This window comes from Bombyx mori, chromosome 21, assembly GCF_030269925.1.
Source record: "Bombyx mori chromosome 21, ASM3026992v2".
Taxonomy (NCBI): domain Eukaryota; kingdom Metazoa; phylum Arthropoda; class Insecta; order Lepidoptera; family Bombycidae; genus Bombyx; species Bombyx mori.
The window spans coordinates 10,548,481-10,572,710 of record NC_085127.1 but is presented as its reverse complement, the minus strand read 5'-3'; the positions used below and the strand labels follow the sequence as shown (position 1 = coordinate 10,572,710).

General features: G+C 38.0%; 1 protein-coding gene across 2 annotated transcripts; it reads left to right on the top strand.

Moving 5' to 3' along the window:
- The first annotated feature begins 428 nt into the window (after positions 1–428).
- LOC119630109 (uncharacterized) lies at positions 429–4,746 on the top strand. 2 transcript variants are annotated; one of them, XR_009975965.1, is made up of 2 exons: positions 429–3,430; positions 4,371–4,746. XR_009975965.1 is itself a non-coding variant. In XM_038018490.2 (2 exons), the coding sequence occupies exons 1-2, from the start codon at positions 3,115–3,117 to the stop codon at positions 4,484–4,486; spliced, it is 432 nt and encodes a 143-aa protein (XP_037874418.1). In that variant the 5' UTR covers positions 1,635–3,114; the 3' UTR covers positions 4,487–4,746. The 2 variants fall into 2 exon arrangements, 1 of the variants encoding a protein (XP_037874418.1); XM_038018490.2 differs by having other exon boundaries at positions 1,635–3,430.
- The last annotated feature ends 19,484 nt before the right edge of the window (positions 4,747–24,230 follow it).

Here is a 24,230-nt window from a genome sequence, read left to right as displayed (position 1 = left end):
AGTTCCATAGAATACCGTAAAATGGGGCGATTAGGAACAAATTCCAACTTTATGAGCAATTTTAAGGTAGTTGTTGATGTATATAATGCTATATCAGGATCAAAATGATTGAGTCTTGGGGGCATCTTTGTTGTCTAATTTAAAATTATGCAACTAGCATTCCAGTTTAAGCAAAAAATGTAAAAATAGGTGTAATCCCTATTTACCCGAAAATTGCGGTTAATTGGGACGAAATGAGAAATTTGCTAGGGTTGGCACTACTTTTATTTTTATATATAGTTTTAATTTATTTATTTATTTAGTTGCACCAACAAAGTGATAATCAATAAAAAAAATTGAAAAACTGACAAAATTACATGGCAGACATCACCTCAATTATAGGTGCAATCGACAGTGCATTACAAAATATATATATACAGTGTAACCGTTTCTAAGAAAGCTCACTGTATATATATTCTAAGGAAAGAAGACCTAGGAAGTGGGCGTGGCCTGCTGACGTAATACAGCAGCGACTTCAGACTGGTCGGAGTTGAAGAGGGGAGTTGAGGACACCACTAACATATTGCCTCGTTCACGGTCTCTTTCTGATCTCGGCACCAGGGATAGACGGACGTTGTACATTCGCGTGTCAACTTAGTTACCCACATTTTGTCATTAGTGTTTAAAATCAATAATTGTTGAAAGTTGTATTTTGTATTGTTCTAATTATATTTTTTTAATATTTGAGTCGTGATTTCTAATTTCAGAAGTGGGATTCCTATTCCATTATCTGCCTTGGCTTTCCTGACCGTTCTACTTTAGTTTTGTCGATTTTTGTGTTTGACAAAAGAATTGTGAAATTTTATTTTTGTAAATATGTCTGATCGAAGTAAGCGTAGGAAGCGCGAGCGTGATCGTACACCTATCCCTGGTATGGAGAAGCGACTTCAAAAGATTTTGGATCGTTTAGACACTTTAGAAAGTTACAGGTTTCGCAATGATACTGAAGGTAGTACGACAACGCCGAGTGCGCGGTGGGCGCATGACGGCGCCATCGCGGCGGCAGCTGTCGCGTCTGGTGAGCCGCCTGCACCAATTGCTGTTTCAACAAACGTCGAGTCGTCCGATGCAAGTTTGAATTTATCCGTGCCGTGCTCGAGTGCATCGATCAACGGTTCGGGTACGGGGGTATTGAATGAGGTGGCTGAGAAAATTGCTAATGCGATTGGTGCAATTCCGGTAAGATCGAATCATATTTTTGTGTCGAGTTTCGATCCCTCTTTGCACGATTTTAATTTATGGTGTCATGAAGTAGACCATCTAAAACAAACTAATAGATGGGACGATCTTGAGTGCTTAGCGAGGGTAGGCAATTGTTTAAAAGGTGACGCTAAGTTATGGTTGAATGAGTGGGTAAGTAATGACCGTAGTTGGTCAAATTTCAAGCGCGAGTTTAAGACTTTGTGTCCCAAGCTGTTAGACATCGCCAATATTTTGTTCGACATTATGAAATCGGACTCTGATAACTACCCTACATATGCCGAATATGCAAGGCGTTCGCTTCTGCGGTTACGTATTGTGAACGGATTGAGTGACGAGTTAATTGCGGCAATAGTGATCCGTGGCATAACTGACACTCAAATTCGAGCCGCTGCCACTAACGCCAAGTTACTGCCTGATGATTTGGTTAATTTTCTATTTATTTATACAAAGCCCACTAGAATCACATCCGTTTGTTCAACCGATTTAATTTATAAGACTGCTACGAGAAAACGAGAACATGTCGTCACGAAAATTAAATGTTTTTCATGCTGAGCTTTTGGTCATAAACAGATGACGTGTCCCAAGAGTGTAAAGCTAGATAGAACTAACGCTAATAATCACCTTTAGTAGCAACAAATTCGGATAAACTCTCACAGAGAGCCGAGACGTGTTCTTTTTGCAAGAAGGTTGGTCACAAGGTTGATGATTGTTTTTCAAAACAACGTGCCGAGTTTCGCGGCAACTCTAACTAATAATTATAAACAGGATGACATTGCTACCGCGGTTACTCAAGGTGTTTCCGTAGATATCCTCATAGATAGTGGGTGGACTATTTCATTGATTTCTGAGTCTGTGAATTTGAATTTGACGTGTCATTGTCGTCAAAAACAATTACCGAGGGCTTGTAAACGCTCCGCGAGGTCCTTGCAACTCTGGCGGGTTTTTCCATCAACCTGAAAGTGTAAATTTCTCACGACTGAGGTGGAGTATTTGAGTAGGACAATCAGTAATGGTCAGGTGAAGCCGAGCGAACACAAGGTTGAAGCTCTAGTCAATGCACGAGTACCGAGCAATGTAAAAGAGGTAAGACAGTTTTAGGTCTCTCGGGACATTTTAGGCGTCATATCTCCGGCTAATCAGTTCAAGCGGCTCCGGCTCCGGCTAATCTAACTCGCAAAAAGTGTACATTTCATTTGGGGTGAAGATAAAGAAAGAGTTTGAAAGGTCATTGAGCGATTAACCAGTGAGCCGGTTGTTTCTTCAAGACTATGACTTTGAGCTTGAATATCGTAAGGGGACCGCGCTATCCCATGCAGACTACTTTAGCCGAAATGCAGTCAATGTTTATGAGATACCTAAACCTTTAAATTGGGCTCAGATAGCGCAGGCCGCTGATGATGAAACATAAAATTTGCTACAAAAGTTGTGACAGATTCGAATGAGTTCAAATATATAGTTCTAATAGATGTGTTACAAAGTATTGTCTCATGTATCCCATTCACAGACAAGATGCGACGGAGTTAAAGAAAACTTTTGAAATGGCAATGTCTCTTTGTAGTCCTTCAAAATTAGGGGTCGGATGTATGAAAGTAACACCTTTGTTAATTAGATTAAAGAATTATGTTGTAAATATACATCTCATTACACCTGAAATGCACCAAAGTAGTGGTCAAGCTGAGCACTACTGCTGAACTGTAATGAATATGATTCGGGTCGAGTCTATCTTTAGACGAGAACATTGTTCTGACATTATAATATGAAAGATACAGCTCACTTTGAACATTACTGTGCAGAAATCAACCAAATATTCACCTTTGTATTTGTTAGTTGGCAGTGAGAGTGCAACGCCTGTCATACGATCCCTGGTGCGCGATGTGGCTCTGGTGGCATCGAGTCCTAATCGTGAATTCCTACGTGAACTCGCCCGACAACAAGCTTCAAACTCGCTGGATCAGAACCGTACTCGTCAGGACGCTTATGTTAACAAGCGCCGCAATACAGTGCGCTCCTTTCAAAATGGAGATCTGGTGTTCGTGCGTAAGACAAGCCAAGCTACGGGCAAGTTGGACTCAGGAATGCGAGGGCCAAGTCACTGGCTCCTATGGCAATACAACGCAGGCGGCCGCAGAGTATATAATTCTATGGCGCGGCGAGTGGACACCAGATGTGTGCACTGCATTCTCTGAAAGTGAGTATAGGTTTGTAGTGTTGTAATGTATTTGTGTAACCTGAGGGCTCTACACTCATACAGCGAGCATCCCGAGGGCTCTGCTCTACAGACACTGCAAGCTCCATGTTCTTATGGTATTTGTTCGTAGTGTTGTAATGTATTTGTGCATCCTGAGGGCTCTGCACTCTTACAGCGAGCATCCTGAGGGCTCTGCTCTACAGACACTGCAAGCTCCATGTTCTTATGGTATTTGTTCGTAGTGTTGTAATGTATTTGTGCATCCTGAGGGCTCTGCACTCTTACAGCGAGCATCCTGAGGGCTCTGCTCTACAGACACTGTGTGATGTGTTGTAATGTATTTGTGTAACCTGAGGGCTCTGCACACTTACAGCGAGCATCCTGAGGGCTCTGCTCTACAGACACTGTGATGTGTTGTAATGTATTTGTGTAACCTGAGGGCTCTGCACTCTTACAGCGAGCATCCTGAGGGCTCTGCTCTACAGACACTGTGTGATGTGTTGTAATGTATTTGTGTAACCTGAGGGCTCTGCACTCTTACAGCGAGCATCCTGACGGCTCTGCTCTACAGACACTGTGATGCGTACTCGTGTAGTCCTGAGGGCTCTGCACTGTACGAGGACATTGAACAATCCGGCTCTGTTCGATGTTGTGTATGTGAAGGCCATCCTGAATGGTAAGCCTCCACGGTAGTATGGTGCAAAGTGAGCGCTCTGCACCAGTACTAGAGGACTACCTGATCAGTACTCCTCTGTTGTGTATCCTGAGGGCAATGCACAACGGGCATCCTGAGGGCTCTGCCACGCTCACAAAAAGGTGACTGTGGTCATCTTGGTTATTCTCGAGAGCTCTGACCGAAGATGCCAGAAGTATACGTGTCACCTCTTACTTTCGATATCCTAGTTCTCGGTTGCTAAACGAATCGAAACATGTCTTACAGGTGACGAGCATCCAGTTAGTGAGGCAATTGATCATGCTGAAGCTGTTGAAGATCCATTCTCCGACTCTGATCGAATAACGGGCGAGGACGCACCGCCGTCAGGAGAGGCCGTCTAAGGAAAGAAGACCTAGGAAGTGGGCGTGGCCTGCTGACGTAATACAGCAGCGACTTCAGACTGGTCGGAGTTGAAGAGGGGAGTTGAGGACACCACTAACATATTGCCTCGTTCACGGTCTCTTTCTGATCTCGGCACCAGGGATAGACGGACGTTGTACATTCGCGTGTCAACTTAGTTACCCACATTTTGTCATTAGTGTTTAAAATCAATAATTGTTGAAAGTTGTATTTTGTATTGTTCTAATTATATTTTTTTAATATTTGAGTCGTGATTTCTAATTATATATATACATTGAGCTTTCTTAGAAACGGCCCACCCGGTGTTAAGTGGTTACTGGAACCCATGGACATCTATAACGTAAATGCGCCACCCACCTTGAGATATAAGTTCTAACATATCAGTATAGTTACAAAGGCTGCCCCACCCTTCAAACCGAAACGCATTACTGCTTCACGGCAGAAATAGGCAGGGCGGTGGTACCTACCCGCGCGGACTCACAAGAAGTCCTACCACCAGTATTAAAGTATTGTATTAATATTGTGTTTATATTTCTCCGTTCTTGGTAAGTACTTAGGGGCTGATATTTCTATCTGGGTTAAGAGATTAGGTGATTAGGTAGGTAGATTAGGTTATTCCATGGATTAATCAGATGAATACCCCCACTCTGAATAAATATTAAATTTTTTATTATGTATTACTTAGACATTTTTGTCCACCTTGAGATTTCATTGATCTTATTACATGTCTGTGCAAAATCGACTTACTTATATTAAACTAGCGACCCGCCCTCGCTTCGCTTCGGAAACATTAAAACACACATGAAACCAAAAAAAAAAAATAAAAAAAAATAAAAAAAAGTAGCCTATGTTCATCAGGGACAATGTCGGCTTCTAATGGAAAAATAATTTTTCAAATCGGTCCAGTAGTTCCGGAGCCTATTCGAAACAAACAAATAAACAAACAAATCTTTCCTCTTTATAATATTAGTATAGATAGTATAGATTGCTTATCTATTTCAACTAAAGACTTATTCCCAATTTCACTTCGAATAAACCAGATTTTTACCAACAAATTTAAAAAATATTGTTATAACTACATAGACAACCCTACAAACCTGTACCTATTTATACTTAGGTCGTTTCCATTTCACGTATTCTCATCCCAATTGACCCCTTTTTCGTTGTTATTTGTACCTAAGACGTCCCCAATATCCCCAAAAACAACAGATTTTTACATGTATTTTTATTTAATCAAATACATTAAAACCAATAACAACTGAGACTTACCTTTAATATATATGCTGGTTCAAACACTAAATAACGTTTATAAATCATAGTCGTCTTCTATTATTATCAAATAAATAAAAGGGAGCAAAGTTTCTAGCACTAAAATAATTACCACCACAGGAAGTTAATTTGAAACGCGATTTTTTATAAGTTAGCAGCTATTATCATGCATATTCAGAGTTGTTTTGTGAACTTTCAACATTCTACTATTAAACTACAAAAAATGGAAGATTTTGCAACGAATGTAAAACTTATATTGAGCGTCGAAAGATTTTCCCGGTTTTTTCCCGATTCGCCTCTCAATCCCTAATCGCCCCATTTTACCGGTACACGGAAGATAATAAGTACGACATAAACTACAGATCTACAAAGTAACTTATGAAAAGGGTTCAGAATAAAGCAACACTAACTAAAACTTTAAACATCAACGAAGAGCCGATATTTTCCGCTAAATTGTCCGCTTGCAAGCAATTTATAGCGACAATGAGCGACAATAAAGCAATTTAGGGCGACAGCCGACAAGCGACGTTGACGCTGATTAATTGGCGCCGGTGTCGCGATGTCGCCGCGCGTGTGAACTCGACCTTATGACGGTAATGACATTTTCAAATAGGCTTCATTGAAATATTCGACTTTAGAACTGACGTGTAATTTGATAGTGTTTTATTTCTAAGCTACGTCATCGTACCGACTAAAGTTGAAATTCAAATGTCGTCTTTTTTTAAAGGGATTTTATGACCTGGTAACTAAGACCGTTAAGTCATGTCTTAGGTATTTAAATTTATATTCTTATTTTTATGAAAAATGATAATATGGAGACATTATTCAACTGGGATGAAATGAAATGAAATGAGAAGAGATGATATAGGATGAAATATAATCTTAGTAAAATGGTGGTCATTTACTGAGATTTTTTCAGTAGACTTCTTGGAGGATCCCGAGAAGTTACGTCCAGCGGCTTTGTTTCATTTTCGCACATTTAATAAACCACCTTACACATTTAAACCTGAAGAAACACCTAAATAGACAAATTAAGCAAATCACACAACTTTACTCCTCGCGTTTCCGCCAAAAAGAGCAAAGACATTTTAAAAAAAAACGCCCAGCCGTGAACACACTACATTCATAATTATAAAATGTACAAATAATGTATTGTAACTTCCAAGACATTAATTTAGATATTTGTGTGATTCGATTTTGACAGCTTTAGCTTTAGCCGTTCGGAGCTTATAAAACTTGAAAATTTCTCGAAGCTTCGTTAGTTGTACTTGTTTCTTTTTTTTATTTATTTATCCCGTCTACTGCTAAATAGTCAAAATCGCTCATGGAAATTAACAACGCTAGGGGCTCAGCCAATCTACCATCCGAATTAATTAATTCTTATAATGTATATATCTATATATAATTATTTTTTTCCTATCTACGCTGATAGCTTTGAGAGGCTATATCAGAGTTACCGGACGAGTAGGTGAGCTCACGGGGCTCAAACTTGACGAAGTTTCTAACACGGGCCCTAGCAAGAGCAAGGCTTTGCGGAATCTACCACCGGATCGGAAACGCGGCCCACTGAGAAGATCCGGCGAGAAACTCAGTAAGTATAATTAAATATTCAATTCATTGGTGTTTTACTGATCATTTTGACGTTAAGTAAAGAAATAAGCAATGTCTATAGACTTTTGACTTTTATTTTTCGTTACAGTTTTCGATTCGTTCACGCACACATCTAAACAATTACAAGTATATACTAAACTTCCTTCAGAATTTTATTTTAAAGAGACAATTGTATATCTTGTTTGTTTACATTTAAAAAGAAATGATCATCGTCGCGATCGCCGCCGGGTGTCCTCTGTTATCGCATTATGATAATATGCAAAAGCGGAAAATTACTGTGCGGACACACTCTGTAATTATTACGAGGACGATGCCTGTGTTGCCAGAAATATAAAAACAAACGAGAATCAATAGATTTTTAGGCGCAAATTATGCTTATCGATTTCCGAGAAAATCAGATGGGATTACGTAATATTTGTTTGCATTACTTTGCAAATTAAACTTCGACCTCATGTCTCAAGGTGTGATGTCTATGGGCTTAGTGAACCACGTACTTCTAATGAATAGAAAAATTAATAACTGTAAAATATAATACAATTTTTTTTTTTGAGTTGACATCAGCGTTACATTTGTAGCTAAAATAGAATATACATATGTAGCTTTCAAAAACAAAACAAAAACACGTTTAGATGATAAAACGAATAATAATTAATTTAACCTTTTTTACGATACGATACTGGTTAAAATATTAGAGCGAAGTTACAAAGTTATTGTATTGCCTGAAATTTGAAATTACGTTCAAAGATTCCGGTATATCGATACATACGAAAGCCACCAAAAGCGTGTTTATGAAGAAATACCAAGACATAAACGTACTGAGTGACATTTGTACGACACGGCAGCAGTAGTAGCTCTATTTTTCCAAATGGAAAGGCAAAGGTTTCGTACCATACAGCCTATCTTTTGTGTATTCTTTTTTATGAAAAATAATACGCAGCGAAATGAAATGAAGTTGATTAATTTGAAACGTTAATCAATTGACCTGAAATTAAATGAAATGAGATGAGATTATATGGTATGAAATATAATTACAAATTCAATAGTTATTTACTGAGAAATTTTCCGTGGATTCTTTTAATTTTCCCCGCATTTGTGCACTTTTACAGATACTAAGCAGTTAATAAACCACAAATATTACACATTTAAACCTGACGAAACACTAAATAGATAAAATAAAACAATTCACACAACTTCGCTCTTCGCGTTCCCGACAAAAAGTCCTGTATACAACACCACATTTTTTAAATTTGAGAATAGCCATTTCATATGTCACATGGCTAAGGTTATTCAAGTCGAGTGATACAAAAAAAAAATATTCAAAGAACACAGGTTGACAACATTAAACAAAGAGTACAGGCTGACAACATCGTAAAATGCTACGACATTCAACCACAGACAATTTCCTCGTTACAGCCAGCTTGACGCGTACTGGCTGGCTAATAGCTGTACAGTTAACACACCTATAATTTCACTTACTAATGAAGATAATTTAAAAAATAATAATGACCTTTTAACATTCCTTTTACAACTTTAGTCGTGTTTACGTGACGTTTCATTATTTTGTGACGTCACTCATTACTGTCTCGGTACTTTGCTATGATGGTCTGAGAAAAAACTTTAATAAAATATGTATAATTATCGGGAGATGTTTTGAAATTTACAAAAAAATAAGAAAATATTTACAAAAGTAGTATGCATATTCCTTGAAATGTAAATTACAAGTAAAATTTTATTCTTGACTTTTTGTATGTCTCTCACGACTGTGCCTTTAAAACGACATTAATATTTTAATCAATAAAATATTATTCTTATAACAAATTGAAAGTTGTTATGCAAAGAGATACAATCTGTGTATTTTAAATCTTATTTACATTTTATCGTTACGTATTTACGGATTGATCCTGAATCTTTGAGTGGTGCCCAAAAAAATATTAGTTCGTTAATTCGTAGTCAAAGTTTTTTTTTAATTAGGCAATCGTATTTATCTATTAATAATAACATTTTAGGTTCTGAGTCACAATTCAATAATGTGTTGCTGTAAATCATTTACATCGTCAAAGACTTTTATTTGACTAAAAGCTCTTTAAGAAATGTAATTATGAAGTAGTTTTTTCTTAAAATGTAAATCTAATAAAATAAGGAAAATTATATTTAAAATATTTAAATCACGGTCCTGGCTGCTTGATGACTTAAAAAATAAAACATTGCACAAACAGATATTTTTTTATTACGGTCTAAGACGATATAAGATCACATCACGAGGGATTCCTGTCGATTACAGACATCAGTGTTGCTATAGCGTAGTCGAGACCCACTTCGAAACGTGAGCTTAGTGCGAGTCCAGCCCACTGAGTTTCTCACCGGATCTTCTCAGTGGGTCGTGTTTCCGATCCGGTGGTAGATCCTGCGAAGCACTGCTCTTGTTAGGGTCAGTGTTAGCAACACTCCGGTTTGAGCCCCGTGAGCTCACCTACATGTTAGGGCGATGCTGAAATAGCCTTTCAAGGCTATCAGCATAGTTAGGGAAAAAAGTGCGAGTTTTTGAACGTTCTCGATAGCGTAAAAGTTAACTCAAATTTGAATGGAGTTCGCCTACGTTTGCCGCTAGGGGCGCTGTTCCAACTTCATACAAATTTGAGTTAACTTCTACGCTATCGAGAACGTTAAAAAACTCGCACTAAGCACACGGGTTTGCATAAGTCAGCTCACGATTCGCGGTGGTCAGTAGCAGTAACTTCAGTTCAGAGCCTAAGTTTTTAAGTTAATTTTAATGAGTGCGTAATTTTAAAACAATTAACTTTCAATATTCATTGGCTTCGAAACATTTGAGTGATTAATAGTTATCGTATTGAATCGTCCATTTGTCGCGTTTCAAAAGACACGATGCGTCCAAATGTCGCCTGCTCGCTCTCGACAACCGCTAATGATATTCGACAAACCGCATAATATGTCGAATTTGTACAAATTGTTCGTAATTCATGCGATAATTCCCGACAATATCGACTTTCGAATTAAGATCACGCGATATAATGGCGGGCTTTTGTGAATAAAACAGCCGGTGATACGTTCGGTTTTGTATGGCATTTAAAGCTTCTATTTAATACATTTTATGTTACTTCTTATTTGACTGGTAGCAGGGTATCTTGTGAGTCCGCACGGGTAGGTACCACCACCCTGCCTATTCCTGCCGTGAAGCAGTAATGCGTTTCGGTTTGAAGGGCAGGGCAGCCGTTGCACTATTAAAACTAAGACCTTAGAACTCTTGTATTAAGGTGGGTGACATTAAAGTTGTTGGTGTCTATGGGCTCCGGTGACCACTTAACACCAGATGGAATGTAAGCTCATCCACCCATTATAGCAATAACAAAAAATAACTTGACACATATTGCATTAAAAATATCGTTTTCTTTTTTTTATGAATACATTGGTCGTAATGCAAATAAATAATTAACTTATTGATTTCATTATGATAGTTAGGAAATTTCACTGTCATCTTAAGTGCAGTATTGTAATTCTTGCTCTTAATTGTCTACTAGTTTTCGAGTTTAAAACTATAGAAATTCTAAAGGAATGCCCAATCTATAAAAGTTTTATTAATATAATAATATGTATATATATTTTTGAAGAGTACTAATAATAGCAGAAATCTTTAATATTAAAGTTTAATCCAATGAAATATAACTAGCTTATCCGTTATGCGAACCATTACCGGGTGGGGCATTTATTTGTTTGGGTTAACTACATTCGAAAGCGAATTCATTTATATTTTCATTAATTTTATTTGATATCAACTGTCAAAAAAAATTAATTAAAATGAAAAAAAGAACCCGTTTGCTTCCTGCAAATAATATCAGCTCCATAGATAAATAAAAACTCGACGAAACTTCATTCGAAGAGCGCGCCATATTTGAGGAGCCCTCGTGCATACGAGCACCCATAGCAATTAACCCTTCGAAAGCGGCTCAGACCTTTATTAACCCTTTGCCATCCATTGTGTCAACTGTCACGAGAACTGAATTAAAAGTGGGCGGCATTATTTTTTTTTCCTACGAAATGAAATAGTCAAGGATAGGGGCCCGAGTCGCTAATCACACGGTACAAAATGACAGCCATTTAAGCATATATTTTGTTTAGTTGCAGCGGGGGACATTTTGATTTTGACGTGTGGAATTTTAAATTTCGAATGTGTTTGATCAAGGCATAAACAATATTTCAGTTTTGAAGGACTTCGAAAAATATTCAAAGATAATTCTTTTTTGATTCTAAATTTCAAATCTTAATGCGGTTTGTTTGTTTTTTTTTTAATCGTATTGTCAACACATAGACTCGGGAACTATAGATATTGGCATCGAAAACCATGATTCTGAATAGATTTCGTAAGCACGAGAATGAAATTAATTTTATTTATACATTTTTCTCGAGCCATATGCGTAAACGTCGGGTCGTGTCATGTGCGCACAATGCGTAATGACAGCTCGTGAGCACTCAGGCTTGTTCAGATCAAGTTCGTGTGTCGTGTCGATTCGGTTCATTGTGATGGCCAAAATTTATGGTCTCTCGCATGACATTGTTGGCGCAGAGGCTGAAACGCGCGGGGGAGGGGAGATTTCGTACCCTCAATAGCAACCCACAACTCGACTACACGTAGCTTCACTATATCGCTTTTCCGCATTAAAACTGGTGGTAAGACCTCATGTGAGTCCGCACGGGTAGGTACCACCACCCTGCCTATTTCTGCCGTGAAGCAGTAATGCGTTTCGGCTTGAAGGGTAGGGCAACCGTTGTAACTATACTTGAAACCTTAGAACTTATATCTCAAGGTGGGTGGCGCATTAACGTTGTAGATGTCTATGGGCTCCAGTAACCACTTAACATCAGGTGGGCTGTGAGCTCGTCCACCCATCTAAGCAATAAAAAGAAGTGTACAATATCCAAAAACTTCGAAACTGAGTATTTTTCTCATAAATACTGACAAAAGAGCGCGTAGTTAAGTTTTAGTTTTTTTTTTGAGTTTACCTATATTTTTATCTTACTCCAAAAGACAGATAATGTAACTGGTAAAAAATAAAAAATAAATGTTGTAAATATGATTAATATTAAAAATATTACATGTTAAACTTTTAAAACACTCTCCTGTAAAATAAGTAAGTTTTGCGATTATACAGTTTTAATGCAAGAAGACAACTATATGGAAATATAATAAAACTGCTCTCATCGTCCGTGATCACGAAAACTGTAAAATATACGAAGAAGCCACGAAAATAATATACCTAATGGTAAAGAAAAACGCGTATTTGAACCACATGACGTCATTTGAGGCTAAAATAAAACGACGCGCTTAAGTACAGGCATGTAGTACATATAATACCATGATAGGAATCTCATTTAGTCGTGTCATGAAAATATCTTAGAATTATAAAAAAAAATATTTACTAATTAATAATAATCATTTTAATTGTATTATAATATACGGCGATTCATTTTTATTTGAATTAAATTAAGAAAACTCACAAGTTTATTATAACCGATTGATTATCGCCATAGTTTTAACACGGTTTTATCAGCTTGATGTGTGTAACAGAATTCAACTTGATTTTCACCAATTTCAAACCATCCAATTATTTTGACAATTTGCACATTTAGAACTTTCACCTATGTTGACCACAGTTTTTATTTATTTTTTATTCCTTAGATGGGCTAACCTGGTGTTAAGTGGTTACCGGAACCCATAGACATCTACAACGTAAATGCCGCCACTCACCTTAAGATAAGAGTTCTAAGGTCTCAGTATAGTTACAACGGCTGCCCCATCCTTCAAACCGAAACGCATTAATGCTTCACGGCAGAGATAGGCAGGGTGGGGGTCCCTACCCGTGCGGACTCATAAGACGTCCTACCACCAGTAATATACTAGGCTTTAAAATAAATATTTCATTTTTTAGTTCGATTTGCTAGGAAAATATTTTTTTTATTATTAAAAAACTATATTAGTATATGGAACACACGATATTGTTAGCCTGCTTGCTATACAAGTAAATCACATCTATATAGCATCATGTAATCTGAGCAGAAGCCTCAATCGACCAAAAAGAATCACAACTTATCAATTCACGTCTCAGGGGTAAATTAAATGAGAGGCAAGTATGACGTCATCGCACAATACGCGTCCACACCCCTAACTAAAATCAACCCTTAAATAACGCAAAACGGCGTCTCAGCGTAATTTCGGATGACTGAATATGAATCGCTCCTCAAACAAAGATCGCAGGGGACGGAGCCCGGAGACGATGTTACGCAAACATCTCAATTACCATGCTTATTAATTCAGGGGGTGATTAACAATCATGGGTTTAGGTAAATTATGTGATCGCGGTTGTTGATAGTGCCTATTATAAATGTTAGTTGATTGATGGCGAGTAAATAGTACAAGCACGCTGTGGGCAGAACTCTAGTCAGACGGTCAGACCTGGTAAAGGAAGCGCTTGGTGGTAGTCTGTACCATGCGGTTCAAGCCACCCATGATCGAACACAGTGGAGGAACGTCACATATGGTCGCGATCCTCAGCAGTGAAGGAATGATATAGAAGAAGAAACGCCCTAAGCACGTCATTACGGATCCTCCCGATCCATTAACGGTGCTTTTAGGTACCTCAAGCACCGGTTACTGTCCTCGCCGAACCCGTCGCTTGGGACGTAGGGCAAGTAAATTAACTCACAGACACAGCCCATTGCGTTTTTCGTCGGATCTTCTCAATGGGTCACGTTTCCGATCTGGTGGTAGATTCTGCGAAGCACTGCTCTTGCTAGGGCCAGTGTTAGCAATACTCTGGCTTAAGCCCCGTGAGCTCACCTACACATCAAGGAGAAGCTGAAATAGCCTCTCAAGGCTATCAGCATAGGTAGGAAAAAAGAAGAAGAAACAGTATAAAATAAAAGAAAATGCTTAGAATTAAAAAACGGGTATCTTCTTCTTCCTAGCGTTTTCCCCATCTAATACGGTCCGTATTCTTGCTTAAATTCCTCCACATTGTCCGGTTTGGGTGGTATCAATTATAAAATATATATACACAAATTTAGATAGGTACGTTGCTTTGTTCAGTGTATATACGAATTCGATTTTCTGTGTAGTTTCTGTGCCATCTCCGTGCTTCTTTTTATTTGGCTTTTTATTATTATTATTTTGATTGGCTTTTTATGCAGACGAGAATACTGCCCACCTGATGGTAAGTGGTTACCGTCGTCCATGGACGTCAGCAATGCCAGGGGGACAATCAAGTCGCTGCCTACCATGCCTACTAGACATGTTGCTTAGAGTAGCAGAAATTTTTGCCCCTGGCATTGGCGTTAGATGAGCCTCGTGTGTCTACGAAGGCAATAAATTTTTTTAGTTTCTTCGCTTTTTGTATACACATAATTAAATTACTTTCACGTTTGAATCTGACCACGAAAACTGTAAAAGTATTCAAAGTTCGGCAGTAATATGATGAGAATAAAAAAAACCGGAAGATTAAACTATAAACGCGATTGTATAAAAAACTACTGTATACACTATTATTATTTTGTTCAGGTATATATAGATTATAATAGTATAATTAAGTTTATTTAGGTAATGCCCTCGTCTGCATCACTATTTGTTGAGAGATAGAGAATGCTTTGAGGATTCAGTTATGTAAGCAACCGGGACTTTAACTTCATATCTTAATACGGTTAGATTCACGTTGTGATGTCTATAGGCCATGTCAATCCTAGGCTTGTATGTCTATATCAATTAAAGAGCCCGAAATAATTGGTTCAGTTCGACAAATTTATTGTTTCTTTAAAACGAGCTCTAGGTGGAGTTAAGATGCGGCGATAAGGATTACGACGTTACCGTATCGTGTGAAACTGCACGTGAGCGTGTCGATAACAATTCAGGTGTAAACATTGTGAAGCATTAACGTATACATTGCTTCTCAAGCCGCAGTAATGTATGCCGTTAGCATTTACGGGCAACAAAAATATGTGGGTGACCAATTTGTTTTTTTTCCCTCACTTTGCTGATAGCCTTGAGAGGCTATTTCAGCTTCTCCTTGACGTTTAGATGAGCTCACGGGGCTCAAACCGGGAGTGTTGCTAACACTGGCCCTAGCAAGAGCAGTGCTTCGCTGAATCTACCACCGGATCGGAAACGCGACCTACTGAGAAAATCCGGCGAGAAACTCTTGTGAATTTGATGGCGGTAGGACCTCTTGTGAACACGGGTAGGTACCACCCCCCGCCTATTTTTGCCGTGAAGCAGTAATGCGTTTCGATTTGAAGGGTGGGGCAGCTGTTGTGACTGTAGTGAGACCTTAGAACTTATATCTCAAGATGGGTGGTGCATTTACGTTGTAGATGTCTATGGGCTCCAGTAACCACTTAACACCAGGTGGGCTGTGAGCTCGTCCACCTAAGCAATAAAAAAAAACTCAGTGGGCTGTGTCTATGATTCATAACTTACTCACATCTAGCAACTATGCAACTATATTTCAAAGTGATCCCAAACGTAATTGATATATACACGTACGTATGAGGGTAAATACAACGTCGTCGGTCGTCAAGGAGCACTAATTTGCTTTGCAAATTGAGGGTGACGCGGGCAGAAGGGTTGCTACCCCCGCCCCTATCGCGTTACCGTTTATTACGGGGACAAAATTGATTTTACGCAAGTTAGTCGGTAATCTCGGAGGCCGGACGAGCGCGTGTATTAAAATTGAAAATTTCATACATAATGATTTTATATGGGATACCTACCTAAAAAGTCATCTGTTCTATTTCCAAACTTATTTAGATGTTAATAATGTAGATAATCGCTTAAAATCACTGAAGAAATCATATTTCAACACAATTTTATTAGATTGTTCTAGATAAATATATGTATTTAACATAATCTTTCTATGTAACTTTCAATAGCATCCATACGTGTGGTTGACTTGAAAATTTGCACTCATATCAAATATGGCAAAATATTAATTATGTAATTTATTATTTAATATATTATTATTTAATGCCGTGAAGCAGTAATTTTGTAGTAAGTTTAGGTTTGAAGGGTAGGTAGGGTAATGTAAGTAGTCGTTGTAATGAAAAATGAGACTTGGAACTCATATCTCAAGGTGGGTGGGGGCATTAAAGTAGTTCATGTCATGGGCTCCAATAACCACTTAACACCAAGTGGGCCATGAACTCGTTCGACAATCGAAATAATATATATTTATCGGTGTGACCAGGTTAGGATACCACATTAAATTCAATGTATTATTATATTTAAATTAATATTGCTCTGAATGACTCGATGAGCCAAGCTGGGTCAGAATTGTTATCGCTCGGATACATCTGAATGCTACCAACCAACCTTGAGACGTTAAATGGAAATCTCAATTAGTTTAAGCTGCTCTACTTATACCAGAAACTGTTACGCGGCAGAAAGAGGTACGATTTTTTTTTTTTTTTTTTTTTTTATTGCTTAGATGTGTGGACGAGCTCACAGCCCACCTGGTGTTAAGTGGTTACTGGAGCCCATAGACATCTACAACGTAAATGCGCCACACACCTTGAGATATAGTTCTAAGGTCTCAGTATAGTCACAACGGCTGCCCCACCCTTCAAACCGAAACGCATTACTGCTTCACGGCAGAAATAGGCGGGGCGGTGGTACCTACCCGTGCGGACTCACAAGAGGTCCTACCACCAGTAATTACGCAAATTATAATTTTGCGGGTTTGATTTTTATTGCACGATGTTATTCCTTCACCGTGGAAGTCAATCGTGAACATTTATTGAGTACGTATTTCATTAGAAAAATTGGTACCCGCCAGCGAGATTCGAACACCAGTGCATCGCTCGATACGAATGCACCGGACGTCTTATCCTTTAGGCCACGACGACTTAAAACTTACCTACCCGGGCGGTTTATCCTACCGCATCAATTCACATAATTTCGTTACACCCTTTAGCAGCACAAGAGGCTATCAATAAGCATGAATTTCAATTTCCAAATCACTATTGGTTCGAATATCTCTATATTAATACGTGAAGCAAAAACTTTGTACCGCTTTTTATGAAACTTACGCGGACGGACGAGTATGAATTTTTCCACACTTACAGAAAATATAGAGAAGTAGTGCAGAATGTTAATTTTTTTTTTACTATGCATAAAAATACATTAATTCAATTAAGAAAACATTACGCACACTACGTACGTATTTGACACACCACTTAGGTATAAGTCTTACTTACTACTTATACTCTTTTTATTTATTGCTTAGATGGGTGGACGAGCTCACAGCCCACCTGATGTTAAGTGGTTACTGGAGCCCATAGACGTCTACAACGTAAATGCGCCATCCACCTTGAGATATAATTTCTAAGGTCTCAGTATAGTTACAACGGCTGCCCCACCCTTCAAACCGAAACGCATTACTGCTTCACGGCAGAAATAGGCAGGGTGGTGGTACCCACCCGCACGGACTCACAAGAGATCCTGCTACCAGTGAAACCAGTTTTATTGTCAAGCTATGGTTATTGCTTACAGTCTCTACTAAAATTAATAATAGACTGATATTGTTTGTTTTTAATATTATTTATAGCATAGCCTTGGCGAAATCTGTGATTATAGAATTTAACGTAATTTAGAGTGTTTTTTTTCTTTTTGTAACCGTAATAGCAGATTCCGTAACCGATCTTAATTATGAACGTGCCACACTTCCTGTTACAAATCACAACGAAAATCCACTTCATAAAACCGGTACATTATGTTCTGAGACATAATAAAACGCCATAATTCTCGTATCGCGTGTCGAATGTCGATATTCGCAACTTTTGTATTTAGAGCCCGCGCACACCCCCGAAACACGAGAAATTCTCGGCTAATGTGAAGGCTTCGATAGGTCTAAGTTGAATGGTTTAGGGAGGACTATTGTAATAGGACCTGCTAGTGATGATAATGTTCGGATTTGTTTTTATGGGTTTGAAGTTGGTGTTCACCATTTCCTCGAGTGTTATATGAAATAGAAAGAACGACAACAAAAAAATGTTCAAAATTTTCATCCCTCTAAACTTAATGATTTTTATTATGTCAAAAACTATTATCTCCAGAACAAGATCACTAACTGAAAGTTATTGTCATCATCATCATCATTTCAGCCCATCGCCGTCCACTGCTGAACATAGCCTCTCCAATAGATTTCCAGTGCGACCGGTCCATTGCCACCTGCATCCAACGAGACCCAGCGCTTTTTACTAGCTCGTCGGTCCATCTAGTAGGTGGCCGTCCCACACTGCGCTTGCCAGTACGTGGTCGCCACTCCAGAATCTTTCTGCCCCATCGACATGAAAGCTATTGTCTAAAATAATCTTTTGAGTGCCATCGATTAGGTTTTTTTTATTGCTTAGATGTGTGGACGAGCTCACAGCTCACCTGGTGTTAAGTGATTACTGGAGCTCATAGACATCTACAACGTAAATGCAACACCCACCTCGAGATATAAGTTCTAAGGTCTCAGTATAGTTACAACGGCTGCCTCACCCTTCAAACCGAAACGCATTACTGCTTCACGGCAGAAATAGGCAGGGTGGTGGTACCTATCCATGCGGACTTAAGAGGTCCTACCACCAGTAAATTGTAGGTAATGCTATTAATGCCGAGCACACTAAGTTTTTCGCCGGATCTTCTCAGCGCATCGCAATTTCGATCTGGTGGGATATTCAGCGAAGCACTTTGCTAGGGCAGATGTTAGCAGTCTCCTTAAACAAGCTCCTTGAACTCGCCTATATGTTTGGTGAAGCTAGCACAACCCCTCGACATTACTAGCAGTAGGTGGGCACAGAAAATTCATTACTGTCGAAATTACAAGACATCTTCAATGAGACTTCGTTTTACAATCAGGAATGGGCAACGGTGCTAGTATACGTGACGTTGAACTTGAAGACATTACCAAGGAACATTCGAGAGGCTGTCACTTTTGAAGTCGTCGTGGCCTAAAAGATAAAACGTCCGGTGCATTCGTATGTAGCGATGCCCCGGTGTTCGATTCCCGCTGCCGAGCACCAATTTTTCTGATGAAATACGTACTTAACAAATGTTGACGATTGACTTCCACGGTGAAGCAATAACATCGTGTAATAAAAGTCAAACCTGCGAAATTATAATTTGCGGGTTTGATTCTTCTTCTTCTTCTATGAAAAAATCTTAAAAACTTCGGTGATAGTAAAAAAAACAAACAAACAAACAAACAAAATTATTAAATCGTTTTAATTGTGCCTATGACTCGGGATAGCGGAATAAATTAAGCTTACAATGCAATTTTATCAATTGTAACTCGGACGAATATAACATCTATATTATATTAATACGTGAAGCAAAAACTTTGTATCCCTTTTTACGAAAATTGCGCCTATGGAGGAGTATAAAATTTTCCACACGTATAGAGAATATAGAGAAGAAGTGCACAATGCTAATATTTTTTTAATATAATGCATAAAAGATACATAAAATCAATAAAAGAAAACATTACACACACTACATACCATGTATTTGACGCACACACGCATGCATACTATTTATTGTCAAACTTTTGTTCTTGACGTCTGTTGTCAAATTGAGAATAGATTAAATATCGTTTGTCTTTATTAATATTTTTTTATAGTGTAAGCCTTGGCGAAATTTGTGATTATAGAAGTATAAAATACAATCATAATAGTGTACAAACTTATTATACAATTCCAATTAATTGTAGTCGAATTTCGACTACTGCGGAACCTCTAGTAATAAATAAATACATTAAAAGATCGTGCCTTATGAATCACGAGCACAAACAAGCGCACGACAAACGACAGTGTTGTTAGCTCGATAATTATTTGCTGTAATCATTCACGAAATTATCGCATCACGATACACAACATGTACCTACGTACGATAATTTTTTTGTCATTCATGTACATATATTGCGTAAAAAGAGAAGACGAATGTGCACATAATATAGCATCTTATAAGCGTTGGAATAGAATATAAATTTGTTTGTACATTTGTACAATATTGTCGTATTCATTCAATCGACTGTGTTATGCAGAACAGATGCATCCAATAATACAATAATGTTATTTCGAATGCAAAATCTTTAAAAATGCCGAAAGTATACTACTGGAGATATAGCCCAAGAAAGGTTGATGTCAGGCAGGCTGCCGGTGGTAAAACTCATGCCGAAAACCTATGCGGCATGATAAGAGGACATACTACGGTTACCCATCGTAAAGTGGATTAGGGGTAAGAAGAAAAAGAAACACAATCTTTACAGTGGCCAAATAGATATACCAGCTAAGGGTTAGAAGAAAAATAGGTAATACGCAATCTTTACAATGGCCAAATAGCTATACCACCAGTACCACCTTTATGTTAGGATTTCTGGTACTGATATATAAACATACATATATTGTAGATATAAACCGACCAGACAAGTATTTTCATCCATCACCGATGTTGTTCAGAGAAAAGACGGGTTTCCTTTTGTCCACGGAACCGTTTTTGGATGTTCACTTATGGGACGATGACACCAGAGTAGTAAGTACAATCTAACTTTCTTTTCTTTTGTTACTTTGATGGGTGGACGAGCTCACAGCCCACCTTGTGTTAAGTGGTTACTGGAGCCCATAGACATCTACGACGTAAATATATTTAAAATGTTCTATGTTCTATGTTCTATGTTCATGTTCAATGTTCAATGTTCAATGTTCAATGTTCTATGTTCATATTTCTATGTTCATATTTCTACATTAACTAAACAATTAAAAAAAATTCAAAGCTTTTGAAATCCGCAAACTGTCATTTTTTCATCTTATTCAGAGATCAAGCAAACACATTATGCGCAAAATAAAATCAAAACTTATATTCATAGCTGAGCTTTTATTTACGATGTTTTTAATACGCCTTTATTAGCTTCAGACGTATGTATGTTTGTAACGGAATCTTTGAACAGAATTTGACCCCCTACCAAACCTCAGATTAACTCGAAATTTGGTATACTTATTAAGGACCGATGATAATACAATATAAAAGAAAAATTAAAAAATTTAAATCCAACTAAAAAATAGATTTTTTTTTTTAATAAATTTGTATTAAAAAGAGTGTAAGAAAAAAATAATTTATTGTAAAAAAGCGTTTTTTTTTGTTTTTTTTTTATTGCCTTTGTAGGCAGACGGGCATGCGGCCCGCCTGATGGTGAGTGGTTACCGTCACCCATGGACTTCAGCAATGCCAGGGGTAGAGCCAAGCCGCTGCCTACCGCGTGGGGTGCTTTTCAGGATACCTATTATCAAAATAACCCTTCTACTCATATCTGTTCATAAAATGTTTATTTATACTAATGCACCCCACGCTTTTTTTACAATAAAATCATTTTTTCTGTTAGTTTTTTTAAACTATTATTTTTTATTAAGCATGTGAGGGATGATATTGGAATAAAAAAAAGTGTGTGTGTCCGCTCCGACGCACGACTGGAGTTTACTGGATATAAAAAATTAAACGAAACAATACGAGAAATAGTTCTATATTACGACAACACGATACACTACAGATTATTAACAAATTAACGAGACACAAAACAAACGACTAACAAATATATGAAAATACAATAATGAGAGAAACGCGCGATCAGTACGAGGCTTTGTGGCGGACTGCCGGCGCATGTACTAGCATGTCACACGAAATGCGCATAACGCATTTCGTGTGACATGCTAGTACGATTTTGGTCCCCATAATTTTCATACCCCGGGCCTATATATGTAAATCGATTCTAAAGGAGTAAACTCCAAAATATTTACAAATACGTCGTCACCCGCATATCCTCTCAACGGGTTGTCAGCTCCGAACAAAAAAATGGTTCTTTACTGCATAACAGGATCCAGTGTTCGTGATTGTCACAAGAATGTGACATCTGTATTAACAGCACGGTCCGGGGAGACGTTAAATGGTAATATATAGTGTGGTGTTATTGAATTTATTGTGTGAAACATTATTTACACGCTAATGAAGCAATCAGGAGTCTTGTCATATCGTTGTGTAGATGAATAGTGTGATAAGTGTATTGTGATCAATTGTGATGAGCACAATGATGACTTGAGATTGATTTTAATGTTCGATTTAATGTGATAATGAAATTAGTAAATGATCGGTATGAATGTAATCCGGCGGAAGTATTTGTATTCGTCGAAACATCAGAAGTGGATGGCTAATATTTCAACGACAATTTTTTTTTTATGGATCATTATAAGAATCATTATAAAATCTACAATTAAATGCAATAAAATTCTGTCTGCAATTAAACGTTATTGTTCTTATGAATCTTATATACATTTCTGCCTATCCTGCGAAATTTCGGGCACATCTTTGGTTTTTCGGCATTTTTTTTCTCTAAGCAGACTAAGGGTTTCAGAAATCGTTCATTCTAGAGACACTGACAAATATCATATGCAAAAATATCTGATGATTTTAATATACGTAATCCTATAAAAAGTACCAAATAGCTGATCGTTATACAGTCTGATTAAATGCATATTCAAAACGTTTTAGAGCAAACTATGTTTATTTGAAATTTGAGATTAAGAAAACGTCTTACGAATCCAGAGTAGAAACATGTTTATATTCCAAAACATTCCAGCTCGTCGTTGTATTAACTCCAAGATTATTCCTTAGTGTTATATAAAAAAATAGTACGTTAGACAATCTGCAGCTCAACAGTTATTTGTCAGATTCTTTAGCTTTTTTTTTCCTACCTAAGCTGATAGCCTTGTGAGGCTATTTCAGCGTAACCTTAACTAGTAGGTGAGCTCACGGGACTCAAATCTGACGACGTTGCTAACAGGAACCCTAGCAAGAGCCGTGCTTCGCAGAATCTACCGCCGGATTGGATACGCGACCCACTGAGAAGATCCGGCAAGAAACTCAGTGGGCTGTGTCTATGGGTTAAATTCTTTAGTGATACAACGCGCCTAACACAGAGTTTCCAAACCTGTATGTTGCATGCATACCTCTGGGGATACGTGAGGTCCTATTGGGGCTACGTGATTATTACATTAATAATGACGAGAAAACTGAGAACTTTAAGCAGTTAACATATATAAACATTATTAAATGTACAAAATGTGGTTTAAATTTAATGTTAAAATTAATAACTCATTAAGCTAAACTACATATTTTATGTTCATCACCTGGCTAAGTTTTTATCTGTTAATAGAAACGAGACCCACTTCTAGGAGTAAATACGGTTAGTGTACCTACTAAAAAGTTTTATTTCGGGCTCTGAACAAAAAGTTTGGGAAGCACTGACCTAGTAAGCCATGAGTTCATCTAGTCGCCGGGTCCAAACGTAAATTATGAACACACAGAGATGCCTTTTTGCGACTGTTAATGGCCAAGATTCTAAGCGGTTCATTCAACATATTTGTCCAGACGGCGACTGGTCAGCGCTGGGGCAGCGGCGTGCCGGTCACTAGGGGCCCCGGATAAAAACTGCTTTAGCCCCGTAACCGCGCCTTAAGTGTGCAATTAGCGATGTAGTGTTAAAACGACCGCGGCGACACCGAGGGCCCAAATTTACACTCCCGATGCACAAAGGAGTATTGATGCGTTCCGATGCCTTTAGATACAACAGAAATGTCATTTACAATATCTCAGCTTAACTTAACGATAATTTCGGTTAAGATTCGCAATTTTCCATAATAAATTTAGGGTTTATTCGAAATAAAAATAAAATGTAAAACTATTGTTAAATATGGTGGTAGGACCTCTTGTGAGTCCGCACGGGTAGGTACCACCGCCCCGCCTATTTGCACCGT

Excerpts from the sequence above, each read along its gene's own strand:
- LOC119630109 (XM_038018490.2), top strand. The coding sequence starts at position 3,115 with ATGTGGCTCTGGTGGCATCGAGTCCTAATCGTGAATTCCTACGTGAAC. Across the intron at positions 3,431-4,370 it reads GTGCACTGCATTCTCTGAAA|GTGACGAGCATCCAGTTAGT; the intron begins GTGAGTATAGGT and ends CATGTCTTACAG.